Source organism: Mustelus asterias, chromosome 25 (assembly GCF_964213995.1).
Source record: "Mustelus asterias chromosome 25, sMusAst1.hap1.1, whole genome shotgun sequence".
Taxonomy (NCBI): Eukaryota; Metazoa; Chordata; class Chondrichthyes; order Carcharhiniformes; family Triakidae; genus Mustelus; species Mustelus asterias.
The window spans coordinates 37,353,871-37,378,756 of record NC_135825.1 but is presented as its reverse complement, the minus strand read 5'-3'; the positions used below and the strand labels follow the sequence as shown (position 1 = coordinate 37,378,756).

Genomic DNA, 24,886 nt, shown 5'->3' with positions numbered 1-24,886 from the left:
AACTCATGTTAGAGCATCAAGAGGTCACGACCTTTAAGTGATCACACCACCTGAGCTCAAGGGATTGGTATCCAATAAAATCAAAGTAAAATATACTGAAGCTCTCCATTCTTTATTTGCGATACTTCATTATATTTTGTGCTATTTGTTCTAACCGCTCGATATGTTCCGGGCACTGCAATGCTTAAAGCGCATTATGATTATATTATTGGAATTATGGCCTTAGTTTCAATCAATCCCTACATTATATTGTCAGCATATAAGAAAATGTACTTGAAAGCTCTTAATTCAGGATAATCCATCTTTTCCCCAGTTGTTTGGGTCAACTCCTTTTAGTGAAACAAGTTACAACTTTGGACTTTTCTGTAAGATCTTTTATGTTGGCATGAAAAATCTTCTTTTCCCTCTCATGTCTGATGACTCATGAAGCAGTCAAAAGCATGCACTCATGTTCGTTTCCAGCGCGATGTTTTTCTCTGGAATAGGGCACTAGCCTGTCACCAGAAGCTATAGCTTTAGGAGTGCTACTCCACATCAAGCATGACTGACCAAGAGATTCTCCCAAACTGTCTATCATAGGCATATTGGAAGGATTTGCAGACTCAGAGTCAACCTGTTTGGCCATGTCATGAACGCACCTTCCATGGCCAGCAAGTCCTAGGGTGGGACTCGAACACAGAGCTTCTGGCCCAGAGGTAGGGACACTACCCATAACACTATAAGATCACCTACCATGAGGAATAGCACTAAATATTCTGAAAATATCTGTGACAGTAATGCAACATTGGACAAAACATAAAGAAAGGATTGCTGATGATCGCCACTGTATTTTTAACAATAGAGGTCAAGTACATCCAAATCAATATTGTCCTTTTAGTGATGTGTGAGGATGTATTGGAATGTGCCAATGTATGAGAAAATTGTTCACCTTGTGCTCCAGAAATATTATACATCCTGTTACAAGCAAACTGTGTGTGTCATCTGCTTTCTCAAGAAGAAACCTTGATGCAGGAGGATGTCATATAAATAGCATGAGTGCATAATTCAGGATATTTGAGGAGATTTTGCAGAGTACTTCAACCACACAAGCTCATCACGAGTTGAAAATGAGCCTGTTATTCCCAGATTGTGAAAACAATTTCATCCCTCTTGTTCTCACTCTCGAGTATTTCAAATCTTACATTTTTTTCTCTTTGGTGAACATTGCTTGCACTCATGAATAATCATTTGCTAAACAACAGCAATCATTGTAAGGAAATTATTATTCACAAGTATTTACACGAAAACTGTAGAGACGGCAAATCTAAGTGAAAGTCATATTGTTCTCAACATATTTGTATTCCTACGTCTGAAATAAGGTCTCATGTGCAGGCCAATGCGAACTCAATTTTCTAGTTGCCTAATGTTAGAATTATCCATTAAACTTAAACTGAATCAGAAACATGTTCCCTGTATTGTCAGCTGCTTTCAGTTTTCCCAGCTGCAAGCAGAACACAGCCAAAAAATCTGCTCAATTTTACACGCAAGATCATTTCTGGATTTTTGCCTCAATCGATTATAAAACATTGTAATGGGTCAGTGGATGTTTTTGCATCATAGTTGTTTCAGTTCAACACTACGATTGATTTAAGTGAGTAACATTACCATGGATATTTAAGTATAGAATGGGTAATGAGCATGTAGCTTCGGAGGTCAAAAATACATTCACTTTTACTTATAGAAATCCATAGAACTTTTCCGTTAGAGACACCCCAAAGCTACACAAATCAGCCTTGTTTCTTGATAGGGGTGATTATGTGAAAATATGAATTCAAACATTTGCAGCCTTTTACATTTCAACAACTGCCATCTGGTGCAATGACATTCTAGAACTGTGAGAATAAAAGTCGCACACTCACAGCGAACAGCAGTTGTAAACTAAGAACTTTCTAATAATGGGGAAAGATTTCCTCCACACAATAAGTGCAAAGGACTTACAAGCACATTCTTTATGAATGGGTTGCTACACAATGCATGGGAGAAGTGGATTTGTTGGTATGACATACTCATTTTTAAAATCACAGGGTTCATAGAAGAATCCCTGCAGTGCAGAAGGAGGCCATTCGGCCCATCGGGTCTGCACGAGCCACAATCCCACCCAGGACCCATCCCCATAACCAGCTAGGCCCCCGGACACCAAGGGAAAATTTAGCATGGCCAATCCACCTAACCTGTACATCTTTGGGAGTTATTTATGGCATAAGAGGCCATTCAGCTCATCAGGTGCAGGTTGGATCTCCACAGAGCAAGCCAGTCTACTTGATGCCTGTAGTCCTGAAAGTTTATTTCCATCAACTGCCTGTCCAATTTTTTAAAACATCATTCATTGTTTCAGTTTCCACCATCCTCATGGGTAGCAAGTTCCAGGTCATTACTACTCACTGCGAGAAAGATGATATTCCTCACATTCCCCCCTGCATCTTTGGCTCAAATTCTTAAATCAGTGTCCCCAACAGCTAACAGAAATAGCTTTTCTCCGTCTACTTTATTTAAACATAATCGTGCACACCTCTATCAAATCTCCCTCAAATCTGCTTTACTCCAAGAACACCAGCCTTTCCAACCTAACTTTGTAACTAAATCCACCCCCTGTCCTGGAACCATTCTGGCAAATTTCTCTGAACCCTCTCAAGAACTTTCACAACTTTCCAAAAGTGTGGTGACCAGAATTAGACACCAAAGTCTCCTTGGACCCTAACCAAAGTTTTCTAAAAGGCTCAGCTGAACTTCCTTCCTTTTGTACACAATGCCTTAATTTATGAAGCCCAGAATCCCATAAGCTTCGGCAACAGCTCTCTCTGTATGTCCTGCCATCTTCAAAGATCAATGCACATGCATCTCCAAGCCCCCTGTTCCCACACACTCTTTAGAATTGTGTCATTAAGTCTGCAGTGACTCTCCCTATACCTTCTGACAAAATGTATTGCTACACACTTCTCTGTATTGAATTCCATCTGCCACTTGTCTGCCCATCCTTAAAGTTTATTTGTTAGTCACAAGTAGGCTTACATTCACACTGCAATGAAGTCACTGTGAAAATCCTGCTAACCTATGTCATAGAATACAGAATCCCTACAGTGCAGAAAGAGGCTATTTGGCCCATCGAGTCTGCTCCGACCACAATCCCACCCAGGCCCTATCCCCATAACCCTACTCATTTACACTGACACTAAGGGGCAATTTAGTCCTGTTGTATGTATGATATATATATTGATTGTATATATATATATATATATATATCTTTTCTAGTTTATTCAAATGGATTTCCATCCAATCAAAATTATTCCACGTCATTTCTTAAAAACAGGAATCTGTCAGAAAGATGGAAAACTTGACAAAGTAAGACAAGCATTTGTATGCCTTTCACAACCTTCAGATCTCCCAAAGCACGCTTTAGGAAATCAGTATTTCATTCAGAAAATTCTTTCCTTTTTAAAATACTTTATCTCAATACCTCACATTGGAATGTGGAGGTTTGCTTGAAGCACAAGTGGAAATGTTTCATTTTAAAGAAATTTAGGTATCTAAAACTTACCAAGTTTGAAGATCAAAGCAATGTTCAAAAATACAGTACTCCCCTCATCTGTAAAGGGCAATAATCACCATTCAACTCTTCGGGCTAGAGTTTACGCACCCTGCCAGCAGCTTTGAATGTGGGGGAGTGTGTGGCCTTCCTGCCACCAATCCATTCCTGGGTGTTTGTGTGTGTGTGTGTGTGTGTGTGTGAGAGAGAGAGGATGAGTGTGTGTGTGTGTGTGTGTGGGGTGGGTGGGTGGTGGGGGGGTTGTGGGGTAGGTGGAGGTGTTGTGTGGCCTGGTTGCCTATCTTTGGACCAACAAGGCCCTTAAGTGCCCTCATCCCACTCTTGCCACTATCTGATCTGTTTGGATTGGGATGGGGAGTGGGGCCAGTGGGGAGAGGCAAGTCTAAGCCATGTGGGATTCCCAATATATCTTTAAGTGCACAGGTGGGTGTCTCGTACCGAGACTTCATTTGTGGGTTCACTGTGACCATCAGAGGCCCTTCTCCCAGATTGACTCTCCCTATACCTTCTGACAAAATGTATTGCTACACACTTCCTCCTCTACTCCCTCACCCCCAGCTTCTCAAACCTGACTCCCCATTCCCCAGCCTAACCCTGGCAAAATCTCCCCCACTTACCTTGATGGCTAGCTGCAACAATAATCTTTACAGGGGCCTGTCTGTAGGCGCAGCGGTGGCCACTACTCCCACCTGGCACTGCTGGGATCACGGTGTTTCCTGCCCTCTAATTGGTGGTCAGCTCTCTGAGGCAGGGCTTCCTGTTGCCAAGGTTGGACATCTCTTCTCCAGTCTATTAACGGCCAATTGACCAATAAATTACAGTGGGACACACATTCATCCCTTGGGTGAGCTCCCTACCTACATTTTAGCTGGGTATGGAGGGGTGGGTACCATGGCACCCTGTAAAATCCAATGCTTCATATTTTAGCCTTCTGTTTTATTTTACTACCTAAAATTATGCAAATTATATTTTTTCCCTTTTTAAAATATTTTTCTGCTCAACTCCTTAGTATATATACCAGGGGGATGGGAACCTATCTAAAGAGTCCGAGAAGGAGGGAGCAAGGAAATGTGGGGAGAACTACATCAAAAATCAGGAAAAAAGTTAAAAGGAAGGAGAACTCAGGAGATGTTATTAATGGAAGTGTTAGAATTAAAAAAGAAGGTACAAAAACTAGCATAAGGGCACTTCATCTGAATGCTCGTAGCATCAAAACAAGGTAAGTGAGTTGGCGGCACAAATCATTGCGAACGAGTATGATTTGGTGGCCATTGCAAAGACATGGTTGCAGGATGGTCACGACTGGGAGTTAAATATCCAGGGGTATCAGACTGTTCGGAGGGACCGACAGGAAGGTAAGGGAGGTGGTGTAGCTCTGATATTTAAGGATGACATCAGGGCGGTAGTGAGAGATGATATAGGTTCTATGGAAAAAAAGGTTGAATCCATTTGGGTGGAAATTAGAAATAGTAAGGAGAAAAAGTTACTGATAGGCGTAGTCTATAGGCCACCGAATAATAACATCACGGTGGGGCGAGAAATAAACAAAGAAATAACTGATGCATGTAAAAATGGTACAGCAATTATCATGGGGGATTTTAATCTACATATCAATTGGTCAAACCAGGTTGGTCAAGGCAGCCTTGAGGAGGAGTTCATCAAATATATCCGCGATAACTCCCTTGAACAGTATGTAATGGAACCTATGAGGGAGCAAGCTATCCTAGATCTGGTCCTGTGTAATGAGACAGGAATAATTAATGATCTTACAGTTAGGGATCCTTTCGGAAGAAGCAATTACAGTATGGTTGAATTTAAAATCCAGATGGAGCGTGAGAAGGTAAAATCCAATACCAGTGTCTTGTGCTTAAACAAAGGAGACTAAAAAGGGGTGAGGGAGGCGTTGGCTAAGGTAGACTGGCAGCAAAAACTTTATGATGGGACAATTGAGGAAGTGGAGGACTTTCAAAACGATCTTTCACAGAGCTCAGCAAAAGTATATACCAGTGATAAGGAAGGACTGTAGAAAAAGAGATAATCAGCCATGGATATCTAAGGAAATAAAGGAGGCTATCAAATTGAAAGAAAATGCATACAAATTGGCAAAGATTAGTGGGAACCAAGAGGATTGGGAAATCTTTAAAGGTCACCAGAAAGCCACGAAAAAAGCTATAAAGAAAAGTAAGGTGGATTATGAGAGTAAACTAGCTCAGAATATAAAAATAGCAAAGGTTTCTACAAATATATAAAACGAAAAAGAGTGGCTAAAGTAAACATTGGTCCTTTAGAGGACGAGAAGGGGGATGTAATAACTGGAAATGAGAAAATGGCTGAGGCATTGAAGAGGTATTTTGTGTTGGTCTTCACAGTGGAAGACACAAAAAACATGCCAAAAATTGATGACAGCAAGGCTATGGGAGGTGAGGACCTAGGAACTATCATTATCATGAAAGAGGTAGTGTTGGGCAAGCTAATGGGGCGAAGGTAGAGTCTCCTGGCGCTGATGGAATACATCCCAGGGTACTAAAAGAGAAAACACCGGCATCTCCACATCACTAAAAGAGATGGCAGGGGAAATAGCAAATGCAATAGTGATAATTTACCAAAATTCACTGGACTCTGGGGTGGTTCCCGCAGATTGGAAAACAGCAAATGTGACGCCACTGTTTAAAAAAGGAGGTAGACAAAAGGCAGGTAACTATAACTTAATTTCTGTCGTAGGGAAATACTTGAATCTATCATCAAGGAAGAAATAGCGAGTCATCTGGATATAAATTGTCCCATTGGTAAGACGCAGCATGGGTTCATGAAGGGCTGGTCATGTTTGACTAATTTGGTGGAATTCTTTGAGAACATTACATATGCAGTGGACAATGGGGAACCTGTGGATGTGGTGTATCTGGATTTCCAGAAGGCGTTTGACAAGGTGCCGCACCAAAGGCTGCTGCATAAGATAAAGGTGCACTGTGTTACGGGTAATGTATTAGCATGGATAGAGGATTGGTTAACTAACAGAAAGCAAAGAGTGAGGGGTAAATGGGTGTTTTTCTGGTTGGCGATCAGTGACTAGTGGTGTGCCTCAGGGATCAGTGTTGGAACCGCAATTGCTTACGATTTGCATAGATGATTTGGATTTGGGGACCAAGTGTAGTGTGTCAAAATTCGCAGATGACACTAAGATGAATGGCAGAGCAAAGTGTGCAGAGGACGCTGAAAGTCTACAAAGGGATATAGATAGTCTAAGTGAGTGGGCAAGGGTCTGGCAGATGGAGTACAATGTTGGCAAATGTGATGTCATCCATTTTGGTAGGAATAACAGCAAAATGGACTATTCTTTAAATGGTAAAAAATTGCAGCATGTTGCTGTGCAGAGGGACCTAACTGTCCTTGTGCAAGAATCACAAGGAGTTGGTTTGTAGGTGCAGCAGGTAATTAAGGCGGCAAATGGAATTTTGTCCTTCATTGCGAGAGGGATGGAGTTTAAAAACAGTGAAGTTATGTTGCAGCTGTATTAGGGGTTGTTGAGGCCACACCTGGAGTACTGTGTACAGTTTTGGTCTCCTTACTTGAGAAAGGATATACTGGCATTGGAGGGGGTGCAGAGGAGATTCACTAGGTTGATTCCGGAGTTAAGAGGGTTGGCTTATGAGGAGAGACTGAGTAGACTGGAGCTATACTCATTGGAATTCAGAAGAATGAGAGGAGATCTTATAGAGACATATAAGATTATGAAGGGAATAGATTAGAAGCAGGGAAGTTGTTTCCACTGGTGGGTCAAACTAGAACTAGGGGGCATGGCCTCAAAATAAGGGAGAACAGCTTTAGGACTAAGTTGAGGAGGAACTTCTTCACACAAAGGGTTGTGAATCTGTGGAATTCCCTGCCCAGTGAATAGAGGCTACCTCGTTGAATGTTTTTAAGGCAAGGATAGATAAATTTTTGAACAGTAAAGGAATTAAGGGTTATGGTGAGCGGGCAGGTAAGTGGAGCTGAGTCCACGAAAAGATCAGCCATGATCTTATTGAATGGCGGAGCAGGCACGAGGGGCCAGGTGGCCTACTCCTGTTCCTAGTTCTTATGTTCTATCTGATGGAGCATGGGCAGATCACCAGAACCTGGCCCAAAAAGCCTGTAAGACAACTTATTCTGCAGAAAGAACCTATTTTATAGAATGCTAGTCACAATTTGTGGATGTCCCAAATCACGTTACAACTAATGGAGCATTTGTGAAGTGTATTCTCTGCTGTAATGTAGGGAATACAGCAGCCAATTGACATACATCAGCTCCCCAAAATAGCAACGTGATAATGACCAGGTAATCTGTTTCGGTGAGGTTGATTGAAGGATAAATATTGGTCAAGATAGTGGATGAATTCTCTCTGCTGTCATTCAAAATAGTGCTATGAGGTCTTGTATGTCTTTCTGAGGGGGCTGATAGGAACCCGGTTTAATATCTCAGCTAAAAGATGGCACTTTGACACTGTGGCACTCCATCCTCAGTGGCATCCAAGAGGACATGAGGTGATTGAATAGAAACAATGCGCAGGGGTACAGGGAAAGGGCAGCGGAATGGCACAAAGTCATGACGCCTCTTTGGAGAGCTGGTGCAGACACGACAGGCCAAATAGCCTCCTTCTGCACTGTAATAGTTCTGTGATTCTATGTTAACCTAGGTTTTATTCTTAATTCTCTGAAATATAACTTGAAACCACAACCTTCTACCTTAAAGACAAGAGTACGATTGTAGATTCACAGCTGCAAACAGAGCCTAGTGCATGCTTCCCTCCTTCCTCCTTTCTCCTCAGATGTATTTCATATACACTTGGTGTTCCCCTACCCTGAGAAGAACTAACTGGGCAAAATCATGAGAACACGGTTTGCTTAAAAATTGTGGTTCCTCAGCATACTAGTACACAGGACATCATTAACGATAGTCAGCATGGTTTTGTGAGAGGGAGGTCATGCCTCACTAACCTGGTGGAGTTTTTTGAAGAAGTGACTAGAATGGTTGACGAGGGAAGGGCCGTGGATGTCGTCGAAATGGACTTTAGTAAAGCGTTTGACAAAGTCCCTCATGGTAGGTTGGTGCAAAAGGTTGGATCTCATGGGATAAAGGGGGAGGTGGCTAGATGGGTGGAGAACTGGCTTGGTCACAGAAGACAGAGGGTGGTAGTGGAAGGGTCTTTTTCCGGCTGGATGCCTGTGACTAGTGGTGTTCCGCAGGGTTCTGTATTAGGACCTCTGCTGTTTGTGATTTATATAAACGATCTGGAAGAAGGTGTAACTGGGGCGATCAGTAAGTTTGCGGACGACACGAAAATGGCTGGACTTGCAGATAGTGAGGAACATTTTCAGAGGCTACAGAAGGATATAGATAGGCTGGAAATTTGGGCAAATAAATGGCAGATGGAGTTCAATCCAGATAAATGCGAAGTGATGCATTTTGGTAGAACTAACGTAGGGGGAAGCTATACAATAAATGGCAGAACCATAAAGAGTGGAGATACGCAGAGGGACCTGGGTGTGTAAGTCCACAGATCCTTGAAGGTGACGTCACAGGTGGAGAAGGTAGTGAATAAGGCACATGGCATGCTTGCCTTTATAAGACGGGGCATAGAGTATAAAAGTTGGGGTCTGATGTTGCAGTTGTATAGAACGTTGGTTCGGCCGCATTTGGAATACTGCGCCCAGTTCTGGTCGCCACACTACCAGAAGGACGTGGAGGCTTTAGAGAGAGTGCAGAGGAGGTTTATCAGGATGTTGCCTGGTATGGAAGGGCTTAGTTATGAGGAGAGATTGGGTAAACTGGGGTTGTTCTCACTGGAAAGACGGAGGATGAGGGGTGACCTAATAGAGGTGTATAAAATTATGAAAGGCATAGAACCATAGAAAATTACAGCTCAGAAACAGGCCTTTTGGCCCTTCTTGTCTGTGCTGAACCATTATTTGCCTAGTCCCACTGACCTGCACTTGGACCATATCCCTCCACACCCCTCTCATCCATGAACCCGTCCAAGTTTTTCTTAAATGTTAAAAGCATTTACCACTTTATCCGGCAGCTCATTCCACACTCCCACCACTCTCTGCGTGAAGAAGCTCCCCCTAATATTCCCTTTAAACTTTTCTCCTTTCACCCTTAACCCATGCCCTCTGGTTTTTTTCTCCCCTAGCCTCAGCGGAAAAAGCCTGCTTGCATTCACTCTATCTATACCCATCAAAATCTTATACACCTCTATCAAATCTCCCCTCAATCTTCTACGCTCCAGGGAATAAAGTCCCAACCTATTCAATCTCTCTCTGTAACTCAGCTTCTCAAGTCCCGGCAACATCCTTGTGAACCTTCTCTGCACTCTTTCAACCTAGATAGGGTGAACGGTGGGAAGCTTTTTCCCAGGTCGGTGGTGACGTTCACGAGGGGTCATAGGTTCAAGGTGAGGGGAGGAGGTTTAACACGGATATCAGAAGGACGTATTTTACACAGAGGGTGGTGGGGGCCTAGAATGCGCTGCCGGGCAAGGTGGTGGAGGCGGACACACTGGGAACATTTAAGACTTATCTAGATAAGTTTTAATGAACGGAGTGGGAATGGAGGGATACAAAAGAATGGTCTAGTTTGGACCAGGGAGCGGCGCGGGCTTGGAGGGCCGAAGGGCCTGTTCCTGTGCTGTATTGTTCTTTGTTCTTTGTTCCAAATGCACAGAGAACCATCATGCACAATGCACTGCCTGCATGAGATACCAAGGTTAGAAGAGGTGAGAAAAAAATGTGAACATAACATCTCAAGCCACTTTGCGCCAACGTTCTGAAGTGGAATTGGATTGATAAAAGCCGTGAAGAAGCACTGGATTATCCATTCATTCACTCTGCTGGAGTCCAGACTGGATGCCATAGAGAGTACAAAGGGAAGAAAATTAAGATACAAAGAGGACTTTATACATTTAAATAACTTGAAAAAGGGGAAGGGAGAGGAAGTAAGAAATGGGCTACGAGCATGTTTGCACTGTAATTACCTTTTCTTCTCCATAAAGCCATATTATTATGCAATTTACATACTTGGGCTATGTTGTAACCAAAAATATAAATGCATTGCATTGGCAGTTTTTAAAAAAGTAATTTACTCCAGTTTAACTGTACATCACTAGAAGACACTCCATTTACTTTTAAAAAGAACTTACCCCGTTTTCTCCTGTCAAATTCCCCTCCATGACTCTCAGCACCACAACTGAGGTAAACAGTTTGCTACCAGGATGCTGTCAACATGTGGCCAAAGGGATAATAGAGCATTCCATTTGATAATCCCACCACTCTGTGCAGGATTACCTGGCCTCTGATCAGTGGTTACCATCGATAGCACAGGTTAAATCAAGCGCCCATGTGACATCGTGATCAAACCAATCTCTCCACTCTACATTGACATTTTCTTTCTCCTCCCTAGCCCCTGGGACACCAAAGCCAAGGACGCTGCTCAACTCAGATCGACAAATCTAGCCAAACCGACGGCTTCCCTAATGAGACACACAGGAGCACATTGCATTTTCACAAGAGCGTGAAATTAGATTTATTGCATTAGAGTATTGCATTCTAATATATCTATTTTTAGGCCATAAGCACTGTAGGCAGTGTCATGATCAAAACAGGCTCTTGTCAGGTTTTGTATAGAAAGTACTAAGCTACTTTTGTGGATTGGCGTCCAATTGCCATAAATGAAAAGATAGTCCAAGTATTCTATCATTCATGAGCTTCACAGTTGTAAGGCTGTGTGAATGTTTATGAATCAGAAACTTTGTCTCCCTTCTCAATTCTATCTTTTCTCACTAATCTGCTTTAAGCTCTCTTTTTGACATGATCATTTATATTTGAATTGTGAAATCCCTATCAAACAGATAACTGTTAAGTGGCTCGAGGGTTGAACAAATGTAACTATTTGGAATCTGAAGCAGTTTAGTTTATACAATGTGCAAACTGAATATAATATATCATCCTAATGCTCACAGTTTAGTACAGACACAGAAAATACTGCAGTCATTTAAATGCAGTGGTAATGCTGCAATTCTACACCATCAGTCCCACAAAGGGTTATGAACCTTACAATGGGAGGTGCATATTTCAGCTGTGCGCATGACAATTAAGATAATACAGCCAAAATGGAAATTACAGTAAATGCATTAAATTCAAATCCTTAAAACCATTTGCCGGGATACTAAATCTGCACTAACCAGCCAATCTTAGCTGTCACATAAGCATGTCCCTATTTTATCTCTCCAGATTCACTAAAAGGATGAAATGAAATGAATATATTTCACACGTAAGCAATATCGAGAGATAGAACTACAAATAACTTTAAAGTGTTTATTCAGTGAGTGATTCGGACCTCAATCTGCTGAAGTGTGCAGATATACACACCCACATCCTGGTCATCTATCAAAAGATCTTATAATTTGTAAAAGATAAAAGTAAAATATTATTTATAAAATAAGACATTTTTGCTTCTTACATAGAAATCTATTTTAATTTTACATACCTATCATCAAAATATGATCTTTTCAGAGTCTACCAATGTTTGGAATGTGAATGAATAGTGCATCTGCAGAATATGATAACCATTATTGTGTAAAATTTATTCAATATCAATTAGGGAATACAACAGAATCAAAACCACCCAATAATGTGTTACTTCTGACTTCTAAGGACTACGGAACCATTTCTGTATTAAAGCAACATTTAAAAATTGCTGCATTTATCCAAATTATGTCCATGATGTATAAAAAATGAGTTTAATGATATTATCAGTTTTCTAGCTCAGATAATTAAGTTCCTGGTTGCTGCACATGATAAATTAATGAAGTGGGGTAAAATAAATATCTTGAAAATTGAGAATTCTATTTTTAAGTAGAAAAAAGTGATGAATTCAGTAACATGGACTGCTCTTTTTGAAACTGTGTATGTAATATGGTCTATGTAAAGCGATGCACAGGCATGCTCTAATAAGGATGTGTTAAAATCCAACTTTCAAGTGCAATTGTTAAAATACAGATTAGGCAAAAGAATAAATTGTAATCTTAAAGAAAAATAAGCATTGATTTTTTTTAAGCTCATTGTCCAGGAGAAATCTATTCGATCAACTCCTACCAAGAATGTAACCAAGTCAAAAATTACTTTTGAAATAATTCAATTATTGAAATGAGGGTTTTTTATCAGAGAATATCAACCAATTAGCTCAAACTGTTGAAGCTAACAGATTTGGCAGAGCACATTTGTAGCTACAAATAGATTTTATTTTGAGTTTTAGATAGCCTCTCTTCCCACCAATTAAGCAGTTGATACCGACTGTTTTGTAAAGGAAAATTACAAAATTCCCTCCATAGGAGAAAACCATTTTAAAGCATCAATCAATTCATAACTTGCAGGTGGTACATAACCAGGGCACAATTAAAACGCGGTATGAGGCAGCAAATGCAGGAACCTGCCCACCATAGCATCACTGCAGTGCATCAGTAATTTAAGGTGACAATTGTAACTGAGTGGAGGAATGCTATTAATACAACAATGGTCTAATTATAGATATCCTTCTTTAAATGATTTCTAATGACCAGTCGCATTTGAAATGCTGATGCAGTAAAAAACTGTGCTGGAAATTGTAAAACAAATATATCAGTGTGTAGGAACTCAGTGAGTTGGGATTTGATGGCCATGTATTTGGCACAAGTGGGAAACTCACCAAGCATTTGACTGAACAGGAGCTGCTCTAGGTCACCTAGCACTGTGACAACCAGCTCGGGATCCACCTTTAAGTAAGCCTTTTCCTCCGGCTGCTGGCTCTTGCTGGTTGCCGGGCTTTGCTTTTTAATATTCTTAGCCTTGCTGGACAAAATCTCATCGTCTGACTTGCTCCCATCGCCCGTGCTGGCTTCAGTCGGTTTATTCAGTGGCTTGACTTCAGCCCAGGGTCCCCTAGGGATTCTGCTTGGTATCCCGCGGATCGCGGAGGGTGCTGCCAGAGGCTTATTCACACTCGGTGCCAATTTGCACTGAAATAGCGAGTGCTCCGATTTCGAGAGCGTTTTAGACATGGGCGCATCTTTAGACTTCAACCCTCCCTTCCCCAGCGTTTGAGCTGGCTTGGACATATCGTCGCACCACTTGGGCTCATACAGCTGCATCTTTTTCTCTGCATCAGTCAGGAAGGAAAGATTAGTGAGTGATTTCTGCTTCCTGAGATTAGTTCCACCTTTAAACACCTTCAGCTCGGTGGCTCTGTGCATTGTCGGAGCTTTCCCCTTCTTTCCATGCTGCACCCCTTTCCCATCTGGCTGCCGCTTGTAAACCTTCACATCTTCCTGGTTCTCATCACAGATATCAGTTTCACAACATTTGACATTTGCACCAAGCATCTTGCTGGCCAGTGATCATTCGCCTGCAATGGTGAACGGTAGGATAAAAAGGAGAGGTCTTGCTCTTCAGCCCAGGATATTCAATCCAGATATCCCTCTCTCAAACAGCAGCTCCAGTGTTGTACAGCTCCCTTCCACACAAGCCTGCTTGTTGCAGCATCAGATGATCAGTTCCTGCTGGCAGATTGATCACTAGAAGAATGTCATCAGCAAACGCCCTCCCCTGCTTCCAAGATGCTCTGTGCTGGGAAAGAAAAGGCTATTCCATCATTCCCAGCAAAAGGGGGAAATCAGGGAGCAGCTAACGTGCTTCTTCAGTTTATCCTCACCAGAACATTTCTCACAGACTGGGAACAGCCACCAGTTTAAATAGCTGCTCTGGCAACAGCTTCCAGCCCGGCTTTTTAACTCAGCTCAATTAGCAAGGCAGGAAATACTGGGAGCGTGAGAGCTACAGTGTGGGCTGGACTCAGCCCTCTGTATTCAACCCACATCCCCAGTGTATCCCAGCTTCCTCCACTGCAGTGGCTGTTCCTTGCTGCTATGGCAGCAGACATCTCGATAAAAATTAGAACCAGAGCGTAAAAAAATTAAAAAATACCAAGTGCTGTCATTTTAATTTTGGCTGATCACAATGCACTCTGCTGCTGTATAAAACCTGCATTGATAGTGCCGTATCATGAATAATTTCACAAAGTGCATGTGAGGATGGAAGATACCATACTGTAACTGTGAAAGGGTGAATGGATGCCTTTAAATAATTCCTAACATATATCCTAAAAAGTATAAGGTCAGCAGCATATTCTCTGAAATGTACATATCAGATTTATTTGCTTCCAAAGGCATGGAATCTCACAGACATGTATGTTCAAGAAAAATAAGTCTGGTAAACATCTTGCCTCATCGCACATAGAGGTGTATCCATTTTATTGTCTCAGAAGGTAACACACATAAAGGATAACAGATCACCAATGACTCAGTAATTAGGGAGCAAGTGGAGAAAACAAAAGGCACATATCTGGAACAAGGGAGCAAAACACCATAATTCCTAGCTTCCAACAGGAAATGGCACAGTCCCTCTCACAACACATTTAAATCAATTTTCCCAGCTCTCAACTTTAATTTGCATTCATTCACTCATGTTCTGTGTCAAACCACAAATAAATCAGCTCCATTTAGATCGCTGTAATGGCAAAATTACATATGCAAAGCAATAGTGTACAGAACAAATCTGGAGTTCATTTTAATCAGAGTGTTTCAGCAACATGGGACAAAAATAATTCACATATTTAGAGGAGAGGTCACGGCAGGTTCATGCCATTCAATCAGTAGCTACTGCACTTTTAAAATCACCTACGTGCAACACGACAGCTCAAATAGAGAGCCGTGAAACATTACTAAAAATATCCAGATGTTTGCTAATGTGGAATTAAAAATACAATTTCTTCCCCAGGTCATCCTCAGCTTCTTGAACTTCTTGGGAAGGCATAAGCACAAGGGAGGCAATTGTTGCATAAGGGTCTGGCACATAATGGGTTAATATATGAGTATAGTAACATTCACATAGTGATGTGCAAGAACAACATGGCACCTACCTCAGGGTAAAAGTAGGGTTGGACAGAGCAGTGTGCGGAAGCAAGCATGGGGATATCTCTGAGCTTGGACCTTTCCTGCACCTAGGTACACAGGACAAAATTCTCTGGCCTCCCATCAGCGTTATTCTCGGCGATGGGAGGCAAATTGCTATTCACTGGCAGCAGAATCCTCTGGTCCCGCCATCAAAGGGAATTCCCATTGAACCCACACCGTACTGCCAGGAAACCCATGTCCGGGATGCGTCACTGGTGGGACCAGAGAATCCCGCTGGCGTGAACAGCCAGAGAATTCTGGCCACAGTTTCCAGTAGTTAATAAAGCATTACTGTTGAACTGCCCAAGACTGCAAATATCTTAATAGGACCGAACAAACTATGCTTAAGAGCTCACAATAGTAGCTATCGGATGGAATGATGCATCAGCTTACACACCATGGAAGATACTAACCGTGTTGAAAATCCTGAGGTCAGGCGAGTGAACATAGCTGTTGCGAACCCAACGGGGGTGCCTCTGAGAGATGGGGAAGTATTTTGCAGCAGCAATTTTCTGCAGGTTCAGTGGGCATGATGTTTGTGGCATCACCAGGAAGGCATTTTATAATCCGAATTTGAGGATAAGGGGTGGGCTCATCAGTCAGTGAGAAGGGGGTTCAGATACAAGAGCAGGGTGCTGGATCTCAGCAATTTCTTCCTCAGGTCACCCTCAGCGCCATCTGCCCCTTCAGTCGGGCATAGAATATCTACGAATGAGAAAACTGCCCGAAAGGCCGCTGGCAAGCCCAACAGCCTGAAGGGCAGCCTTCAGGAGTAGAGAGAGCTGTGTGTGTGTCCCATCAAATCCTGGAGCTACCATTAAATTCTAATGAGTTTGGGATAATTGGTTTTAAGTGGCTCATTATTGAACCTAATTGACATCCCGCCACAAACAGGCAGAATTCCCGTTTTGTGCCCAACCCAATAAATTCGGGAAAGTGGTCCCAATGCTGGGAATTGGAAGCAGGTACATCGGCCCAATTACCCCGGACATCATGCCCATTCCAACTGACTCCATTAAATCCTGGTCATCATGTCCACACTTGTGCTATAATATCCCTGTCATTATTCTCCTTCAAATATTCATCGAACTACTTTTTCTTGAAAACTACACTCAAATCTGTAACCACCAGCCCATCAAGTAGTGCATTCCAAATCATAACTAATCACGCAGAGCAAGTTTTCTTCATGTTGCCTTTGCTGCTTTGCCAATCGCCTTAAGTCTGTGCCCAAGAACCTCCAGCCACTGGTTACCTTTTTAAACCCTTTGTGAGCTTAAACACCTTTCTCAAACCTCCTCTTAGCTTCATTGCACGAAGGAGAAAAATCCTAATTTATCCAGTCTGTCCACATAACTGTTATTCCCTCAAATCTGGAACCATTCAGAACCATATTGTTGGCATAAATGGGTATTTTTCCGATTGGCAGTCAGTGACTAGTGGGGTACCGTAGGGATCTGCACTAGGACCCCAACTGTTCACATTATATATTAATGATTTGGAAGAGGGAACTAAATGTGTTGAAAAACAGATGTCACCTGCCCAAAAATAAAAACAGCAACTATTTTGGAACTAGTTTGGAGCTATCCAAAATATTTTATTTTTGATTGGCCAATCCCCGAGAGTTAAATATCAAATCTTATATAGAAACATAGAAAAACTACAGCACAAACAGGCCCTTCGGCCCCACAAGTTGTGCCGAACATATCCCTACCTTCTAGACCTACCTATAACCCTCCATCCTATTAAGTCCCATGTACCCATCCAGCAGTCTCTTAAAAGACCCTATTGAGTTTGCCTCCACCACCACTGACGGCAGCCGATTCCACTCGCCCACCACCCTCTGTGTGAAAAACTTCCCCCTAACATTTCCCCTGTACCTACCCCCCCAGCACCTTAAGCCTGTGTCCTCGCGTAGCAGCCATTTCCACCCTGGGAAAAAGCCTCCAAGAGTCCACCCGATCTATGCCTCTCAACATCTTATATACCTCTGTTAGGCCTCCTCTCATCCTACGTCTCTCCAAGGAGAAAAGACCGAGCTCCCTCAGCCTATCCTCATAAGGCATGGCACTCAATCCAGGCAACATCCTTGTAAATCTCCTCTGCACCCTTTCAATCATTTCCACATCCTTCCTGTAATGAGGCGACCAGAACTGAGCACAGTACTCCAAGTGGGGTCTGACGAGGGTCTTATATAGCTGCATCATTATCCCCGGACTCCTAAACTCAATCTCTCGACTGATAAAGGCCAGCACACCATACGCCTTCTTAACCACCTCCTCCGCCTGCGGGGCCGATTTTAGAGTCCTATGGACCCAGACCCCAAGGTCCTTCTGATCCTCTACAGTACTAAGAGTCTTTCCCTTTATATTGTACTCCTTCATCCCATTTGACCTGCCAAAATGGACCACTACGCATTTATCTGGGTTGAAGTCCATCTGCCACTTCTCCGCCCAGTCTTGCATCCTATCTATGTCCCTCTGTAACTTCTGACATCCCTCCAGATTATCCACAACCCCACCAACCTTCGTGTCGTCGGCAAACTTACCAACCCATCCCTCCACTTCCTCATCCAGGTCATTTCTGAAAATGATAAACAGCAAGGGTCCCAGAACAGATCCCTGGGGCACACCACTGGTGACCGACCTCCATTTAGAAAAAGACCCATCTATACCCACTCTCTGCCTCCTTTGGGCAAGCCAGTTCTGGATATCAGTATGAACCTGCTTTATGATAAATTAATCAAGTTATTGCATTGAATAACATCTGTGTGAATGAAAGCAAGTACGACAGGTAATGGTCCTCGATTTTAATCAGACTGAAAGTGTGGCCTATGGGAGGTAAGACACGACAGGAGAGCTCCAAGCCATGGTTTGTTCCTCTTGCTCCGTGTGGCAGGCTGGGGACAGTTCCAGTCCCCCGGGTCAGCATGCGTGCAGGAAGTGTCTCCAGCTACAGCTCAGAGCTGGAGCAGTGGCTGGGGACACTGTGAGCATTCGCGAGGCAGAGAGTATCATGGATGGCATGTATAGAGAGGTGGTCACACCGTAGGCTCAGACTCTGCAGGCAGGAATGGAATGGGTGACCACTAAACAGGAGCAAGAGAGAAAGAGAGAATTTCCTGTGGCCATTCCCCTGCAAAACAGATATACCATTTTGGATACTGTTGAGGAGAATAACCTCTCAGGGGAAAGCAGCAACAGCCAAACTAGTTGCATCACGGTTGGTTCTGCTGCAGAGGGGAGAGGTAAGAAGTGTGCCAGTGCAATAGTTATAGGGAACTCAACTGTAAGGGGAATAAACAGGTGTTTCTGTGGTCACAAACAAGACTCCAGGATGGCATGTTGCCTCCCTGGTGCTAGGGTCAAGGATGTCTCAGAGCGGGTACAGGACATTCTGGAGGGGGAGGGTGAAAAGCCAGTGGTGGTGGTGGTACACATCAGTACAAACGACATAGGTTAAAAAAGAGGAATGAATACAGAATACAGGGAGCTCGGAAGAAAGTTAAGAAATTGGACCTCAAAGGTAGTGATCTCAGGATTAATACCGGTGCCACGAGTAGAAATGACAGGATTATATTGGGTGAATACGTGGCTGAAGAGATGGTGTCAGGGGGACGGTTTCAGATTTCTGGGGCATTGGGACCGGTTCTAGGGGAGGTAGGACCTGTACAAATTGGACGGGTTACACCTGGGCAGGACTGGGACTGATATCCTCGGGGGACTGTTTGCTAGAGGGATAGGGGAGGATTTAAACTAATATGCCAGAGGGATGCGAACCTATGTAAGGAGTCAGAGAAGGAGGAAGAAAGGAAAAAAAAGGTAGAAAAGGGAATAAGAAAAATGATAGGCAGAGAAACCAAGGACAAAATTCAAACAAGGCTATAAAGAAAAATATTGGGAGCGAGACAAACAATGTTAAAAAGACAAGCTTAAAGACTCTGTGCCTTAGTGCGCAGAGTATTTGCAATAAAGTGGATGAACTAATCACGCAGATAGATGTAAATGTGTATGATATAATAGGGATTATGGAGACATGGCTGCAGGGTGACCAGGGATGGGAACTGAATGTCCCAGGGTATTCAGTATTTAGGCAGGACAAGCATAAAGGAAAAGGTGGTGGAGTGGCATTGCTGGTTAAAGAGGAAATTAACACAATAGTGAAAAAGGATATTTGCTCTGACAATGTGGAGTCTGTATGGATAGAGTTGAGAAATACCAAGGGGCAAAAAACATTAGTGGGTGTCAGATATAGACCCCCAAACTGCAGCGGTGATGTTAGGAATGGCATTAAACATGAAATTAGAGATGCATGTGATAAGGGAATATCGGTGATCATGGGTGATTTTAATCTGCACATAGATTGGGCAAATCAAATTAGCCACAATGCCGTAGAGGAGGAATTCCTGGAGTGTATACAGGATGGTTTTCTTGACCAATATGTGGAGGAACCAACTAGAGAGCAGGCCATCTTAGATTGGGTACTGTGTAATGAGAAGGGAATCAAAGAACAAAAAAGAACAAAGAACAATACAGCACAGGAACAGGCCCTTCGGCCCTCCAAGCCCGCGCCGCTCCCCGGTCCAGGATTGAATCCTGAATCCAGGATCCCCGCCCAATTTTCCAGCCTATCTACATCCTAATATCCTATCCACCGAGCTGTCCCTCACAGCTACGATGCTTTGTTCATCACAACCTATTAACTCACCCCCACCCCCCCATTCCAGACCATGTGATCTCCAGGGAGAGACGAAAACCCAGAGTGAAAACCCCAGGGCCAATATGGGGGAAAAGAAAATCTGGGAAATTTCTCTCCGACCCCCTGTGGCGATCGAAACGAGTCCAGGAGATCACACTGGCCCTGATCAGAAAATGCTTCCCAACCCTATTCATTTCCACTTCTGCTTTACGAACACCATCTGAATTCCCTGCCCCCGAGACAGGTTCCCAACTATCCGCAGTCTCGCTCTGTACTGGCACCAGCAAGACGATCATAGAATGAAGCCTTGAAACGAGAAACAAAGAACAATTAGCCTGCGCCGCTCCCTGGTCCAAACTAGACCACTCTTTTGTATCCCTCCATTCCCACTCCGTTCATATAGCTGTCTAGATAAGTCTTAAACGTTCCCAGTGTGTCCGCCTCCACCTCCTTGCCCGGCAACACATTCCAGGCCCCCACGACCCTCTGTGTAAAATATGTCCTTCTGATATCTGTGTTAAACCTCCCCCCCTTCACCTTGAACCTATGACCCCTCGTGAACGTCACCACTGACCCGGGGAAAAGCTTCCCACCGTTCACCCTATCTATGCCTTTCATAATTTTATACACCTCTATTAAGTCTCCCCTCATCCTCCGTCTTTCCAAGGAGAACAACCCCAGTTTCCCCAATCTCTCCTCATAACCAAGCCCCTCCATACCAGGCAACATCCTGGTAAACCTCCTCTGTACTCTCTCCAAAGCCTCCACGTCCTTCTGGTAGTGTGGCGACCAGAACTGGACGCAGTATTCCAAATGCGGCCGAACCAACGTTCTATACATCTGCAACATCAGACCCCAACTTTTATACTCTATGCCCCGTCCTATAAAGGCAAGCATGCCATATGCCTTCTTCACCACCTTCTCATTGCCAATCTAGCTGTGCGAGACCCCTTGGGGATGAACGACCATAACATGATAGAATTTATTTATCGAGATGGAGAGTGAAGTAGTTGATTTGGAGACTAGGGTGCTGAATCTTAATAAAGGAAACTATGAAGTTATGAGGCATGAGTTGGCCTTGATAGACTGGGGAGAGTTACTTGAAGGGATGATAGTGGATAGGCAATGACAAACATTCAAGGAATACATGGGGGAACTGCAGCAACTGTTTATTCCTGTCTGGCACAAAAGCAATTCGGCTAAGAGGGCCAATCCATGGCTTACAAAGGAAATTAGAGATAGAATCCGATCAAAGAAAGAATACAGATTTGCCAAGAAAAATAATAGGTCTGAGGATTGAGAACAGTTTATAATTCAGCAAAGAAGGACCAAGGGATTGATTGAGAAGGGGAAAATACAGTACGAAAGTAAGCTTGCAGGGAACATAAAGACTGACACAAAGAGTTTCTATAGATACGTGAAGAGAAAGAGGTTGGTGAAGACAAATGTAGGTCCCCTTCAGACATAAATGGGGGAGTGTATAACGGAGGACAAAGAAATGGTTGAGCAACTGAATACATTTGGTTGTGTCTTCACAAAAGAAGACACAAATTAGATGCCAAAAGTGTTGGAGAATGTAAGGTTTAGTGAGAGGGAAGAACTGGGGGAGATCAATATTAGTAAAGAAATGGTGCTGGGAAAATTGATGGGATTGAAGGCAGATAAATCCCAGGGCCTGATCATCTACATCCCAGAGTACTTAAGGAAGTGGCTCTAGGAACAGTGGATGCATTGATGGTCATCTTCCAGGATTCTATAAACTCTGGAACAGTTCCTGCAGATTGGAGGGTAGCTAATGTCACTCTAATATTCAAAAAGGGAGATAGAGAGAAAACAGGGAATTATTGACCAGTAAGCCTAACATCAGTAGTGGGGAAAATTCTCGTATCCATTACCAAGGACTTTAAAGCGGAGCATTTAGAAAGCGGAGGCAGAATCAGACAGAGTCAGCATGGATTTATGAAGGGGAAATCATGTTTGACAAATTTGTTGGAATTCTTTGAAGATGTAACTAATAGAGTTGACAAAGGACAGCCAGTCGATGGGGTATATCTGGACTTTCAGAAAGCGTTTGACAAAGTCCTGCATAAGAGATTATCATGCAAGATTAAAGCGCATAGGATTGGGGGAAGTGTATTGAGAGGGATAGAATACTGGTTCGCAGAGAGGAAACAAAGAGTAGAAATTAATGGGTCCTTTTCAAATTGGCAGGCAGTAGCTAGTGGGTTGCCACAGGGATCGGTGCTGGGACCCCAGCTATTCACAATATATATGGGGGACTTTAACTTTCCAAATATTGATTGGAACCTTTGTAGGTCAAATAGTTCGGATGGGGTAATTTTTGTGCATTGTGTGCAGGAGGGTTTCCTGACACAATATGTGGATAGGCCGACAAGAGGTGAGGCCACATTGGATTTGGTACTGGGAAATGAACCGGGCCAAGTGTTAGATTTGGTTGTGGGAGAGCACTTTGGAGATAGTGACCACAATGGAGAGGGATAGGGCCGTACAGCAGGGCAAGGTCTATAATTGGGGGAGAGGTAATTATGATGCGATTAGGCAAGAATTAGGGGGCATAAGATGGGAACAGAAACTGTCAGGGAAAGGCACTAATGAAAAGTGGAACTTTTTCAAGGAACAAATACTGGGTGTCCTTGATAGGTATATCCCTGTCAGACAGGGAGGAAATGGCCGAGTGAGGGAACCATGGTTCACGAAAGAGGTGGAATGTCTTGTGAAAAGGAAGAGGGAAGCTTATGTAGGGATGAGGAAACAAGGTTCAGATGGCTCGATTGAGGGTTACAAGTTAGCAAGGAATGAGCTGAAAAAGGGGCTTAGGAGAGCTAGGAGGGGATAAATGTGAGGTGATTCATTTTGGTAGGACTAATTTAAATGTGGATTACAGGGTCAAAGGTAGGGTTCTGAAGACTGTGGAGGAACAGAGAGATCTTGGGGTCCATATCCACAGATCTCTAAAGGTTGCCACTCAAGTGGATAGAGCTGTGAAGAAGGCATATAGTGTGTTAGCTTTTATTAACAGGGGGTTGGAGTTTAAGAGCCGTGGGGTTATGCTGCAACTGTACAGGACCTTGGTGAGACCGCATTTGGAATATTGCGTGCAGTTCTGGTCACCTCACTATAAGAAGGATGTGGAAGCGCTGGAAAGAGTGCAGAGGAGATTTACCAGGATGCTGCCTGGTTTGGAGTGTCGGTCTTATGAGGAAAGGTTGAGGGAGCTGGGGCTGTTCTCTCTGGAGCGGAGGAGATTGAGGGGAGACTTAATAGAGGTTTATAAAATGATGAAGGGGATAGATAGAGTGAACGTTCAAAGACTATTTCCTCGGGTGGATGGAGCTATTACAAGGGGGCATAACTATAGGGTTCATGGTGGGAGATATAGGAAGGATATCAGAGGTAGGTTCTTCACGCAGAGAGTGGTTGGGGTGTGGAATGGACTGCCTGCAGTGATAGTGGAGTCAGACACTTTAGGAACATTTAAGCGGTTATTGGATAGGCACATGGAGCACACCAGGATGGTAGGGAGTGGGATAGCTTGATCTTGGTTTCAGATGAAGGTCGGCACAACATCGTGGGCCGAAGGGCCTGTTCTGTGCTGTAATGTTCTATGTTCTATGTTCTATGGGACATGAGAAGTCCTTGGCGGGTCGGATCGAGGAAAACCCCAAGGCTTTTTACTCTTATGTGAGGAATAAAAGAATGACCAGGGTGAGGTTAGGGCCGGTCAAGGACAGTAATGGGAACTTGTGTATGGAGTCAGTAGAGATAGGCGAGGTGATGAATGAATACTTTTCTTCAGTGTTCACCAAGGAGAGGGGCCATGTTTTTGAGGAAGAGAAGGTGTTACAGGCTAATAGGCTGGAGGAAATAGATGCTCGGAGGGAGGATGTACTAGCAGTTTTGAATAAACTGAAGGTTGATAAGTCCCCTGGGCCTGATGAAATATATCCAAGGATTCTTTGGGAGGCAAGGGATGAGATTGCAGAGCCTTTGGCTTTGATCTTTAGGTCCTCACTGTCCACGGGGATGGTGCCAGAGGACTGGAGAGTGGCGAATGTTGTTCCTCTGTTTAAGAAAGGGAATAGAAATGACCCTGGTAATTATAGACCGGTTAGTCTTACTTCGGTGGTTGGTAAATTGATGGAAAAGGTCCTTAGGGATGGGATTTACGACCATTTAGAAAGATGCAGATTAATCCGGGATAGTCAGCACGGATTCGTGAAGGGCAAGTCGTGCCTCACAAATTTGATTGAATTTTTTGAGGAGGTAACTAAGTGTGTTGATGAAGGTAGGGCAGTTGACGTCATATACATGGATTTTAGTAAGGTGTTTGGTAAGGTCCCCCATGGTTGGCTTATGATGAAAGTAAGGAGGTGTGGGATAGAGGGAAAGTTGGCCGACTGGATAGATAACTGGCTATCTAATCGAATCTGGCTATCTATCTCATCTCACGTGAGAACACCATCCACCAGGTACACGGTACAGACTCTTGCAACTCGGCCAACGTTGTCTACCTGATACGCTGCAAGAAAGGATGTCCCGAGGCATGGTACATTGGGGAAACTATGCA

At 43.4% G+C, this 24,886-nt stretch overlaps 1 protein-coding gene across 1 annotated transcript in view; it reads right to left on the bottom strand.

Moving 5' to 3' along the window:
• LOC144511897 (neuron navigator 1-like) overlaps window positions 1–14,135 on the bottom strand; it is a 520,961-nt gene extending 506,826 nt beyond the window's left edge. Inside the window, exon 1 of the mRNA XM_078242330.1 lies at window positions 13,302–14,135. Within this exon, the coding sequence (XP_078098456.1) occupies window positions 13,302–13,974 (673 nt within the window). The 5' untranslated portion in view covers window positions 13,975–14,135. The remainder of the gene's footprint in view (window positions 1–13,301) is intronic.
• Window positions 14,136–24,886: the final 10,751 nt, after the last annotated feature.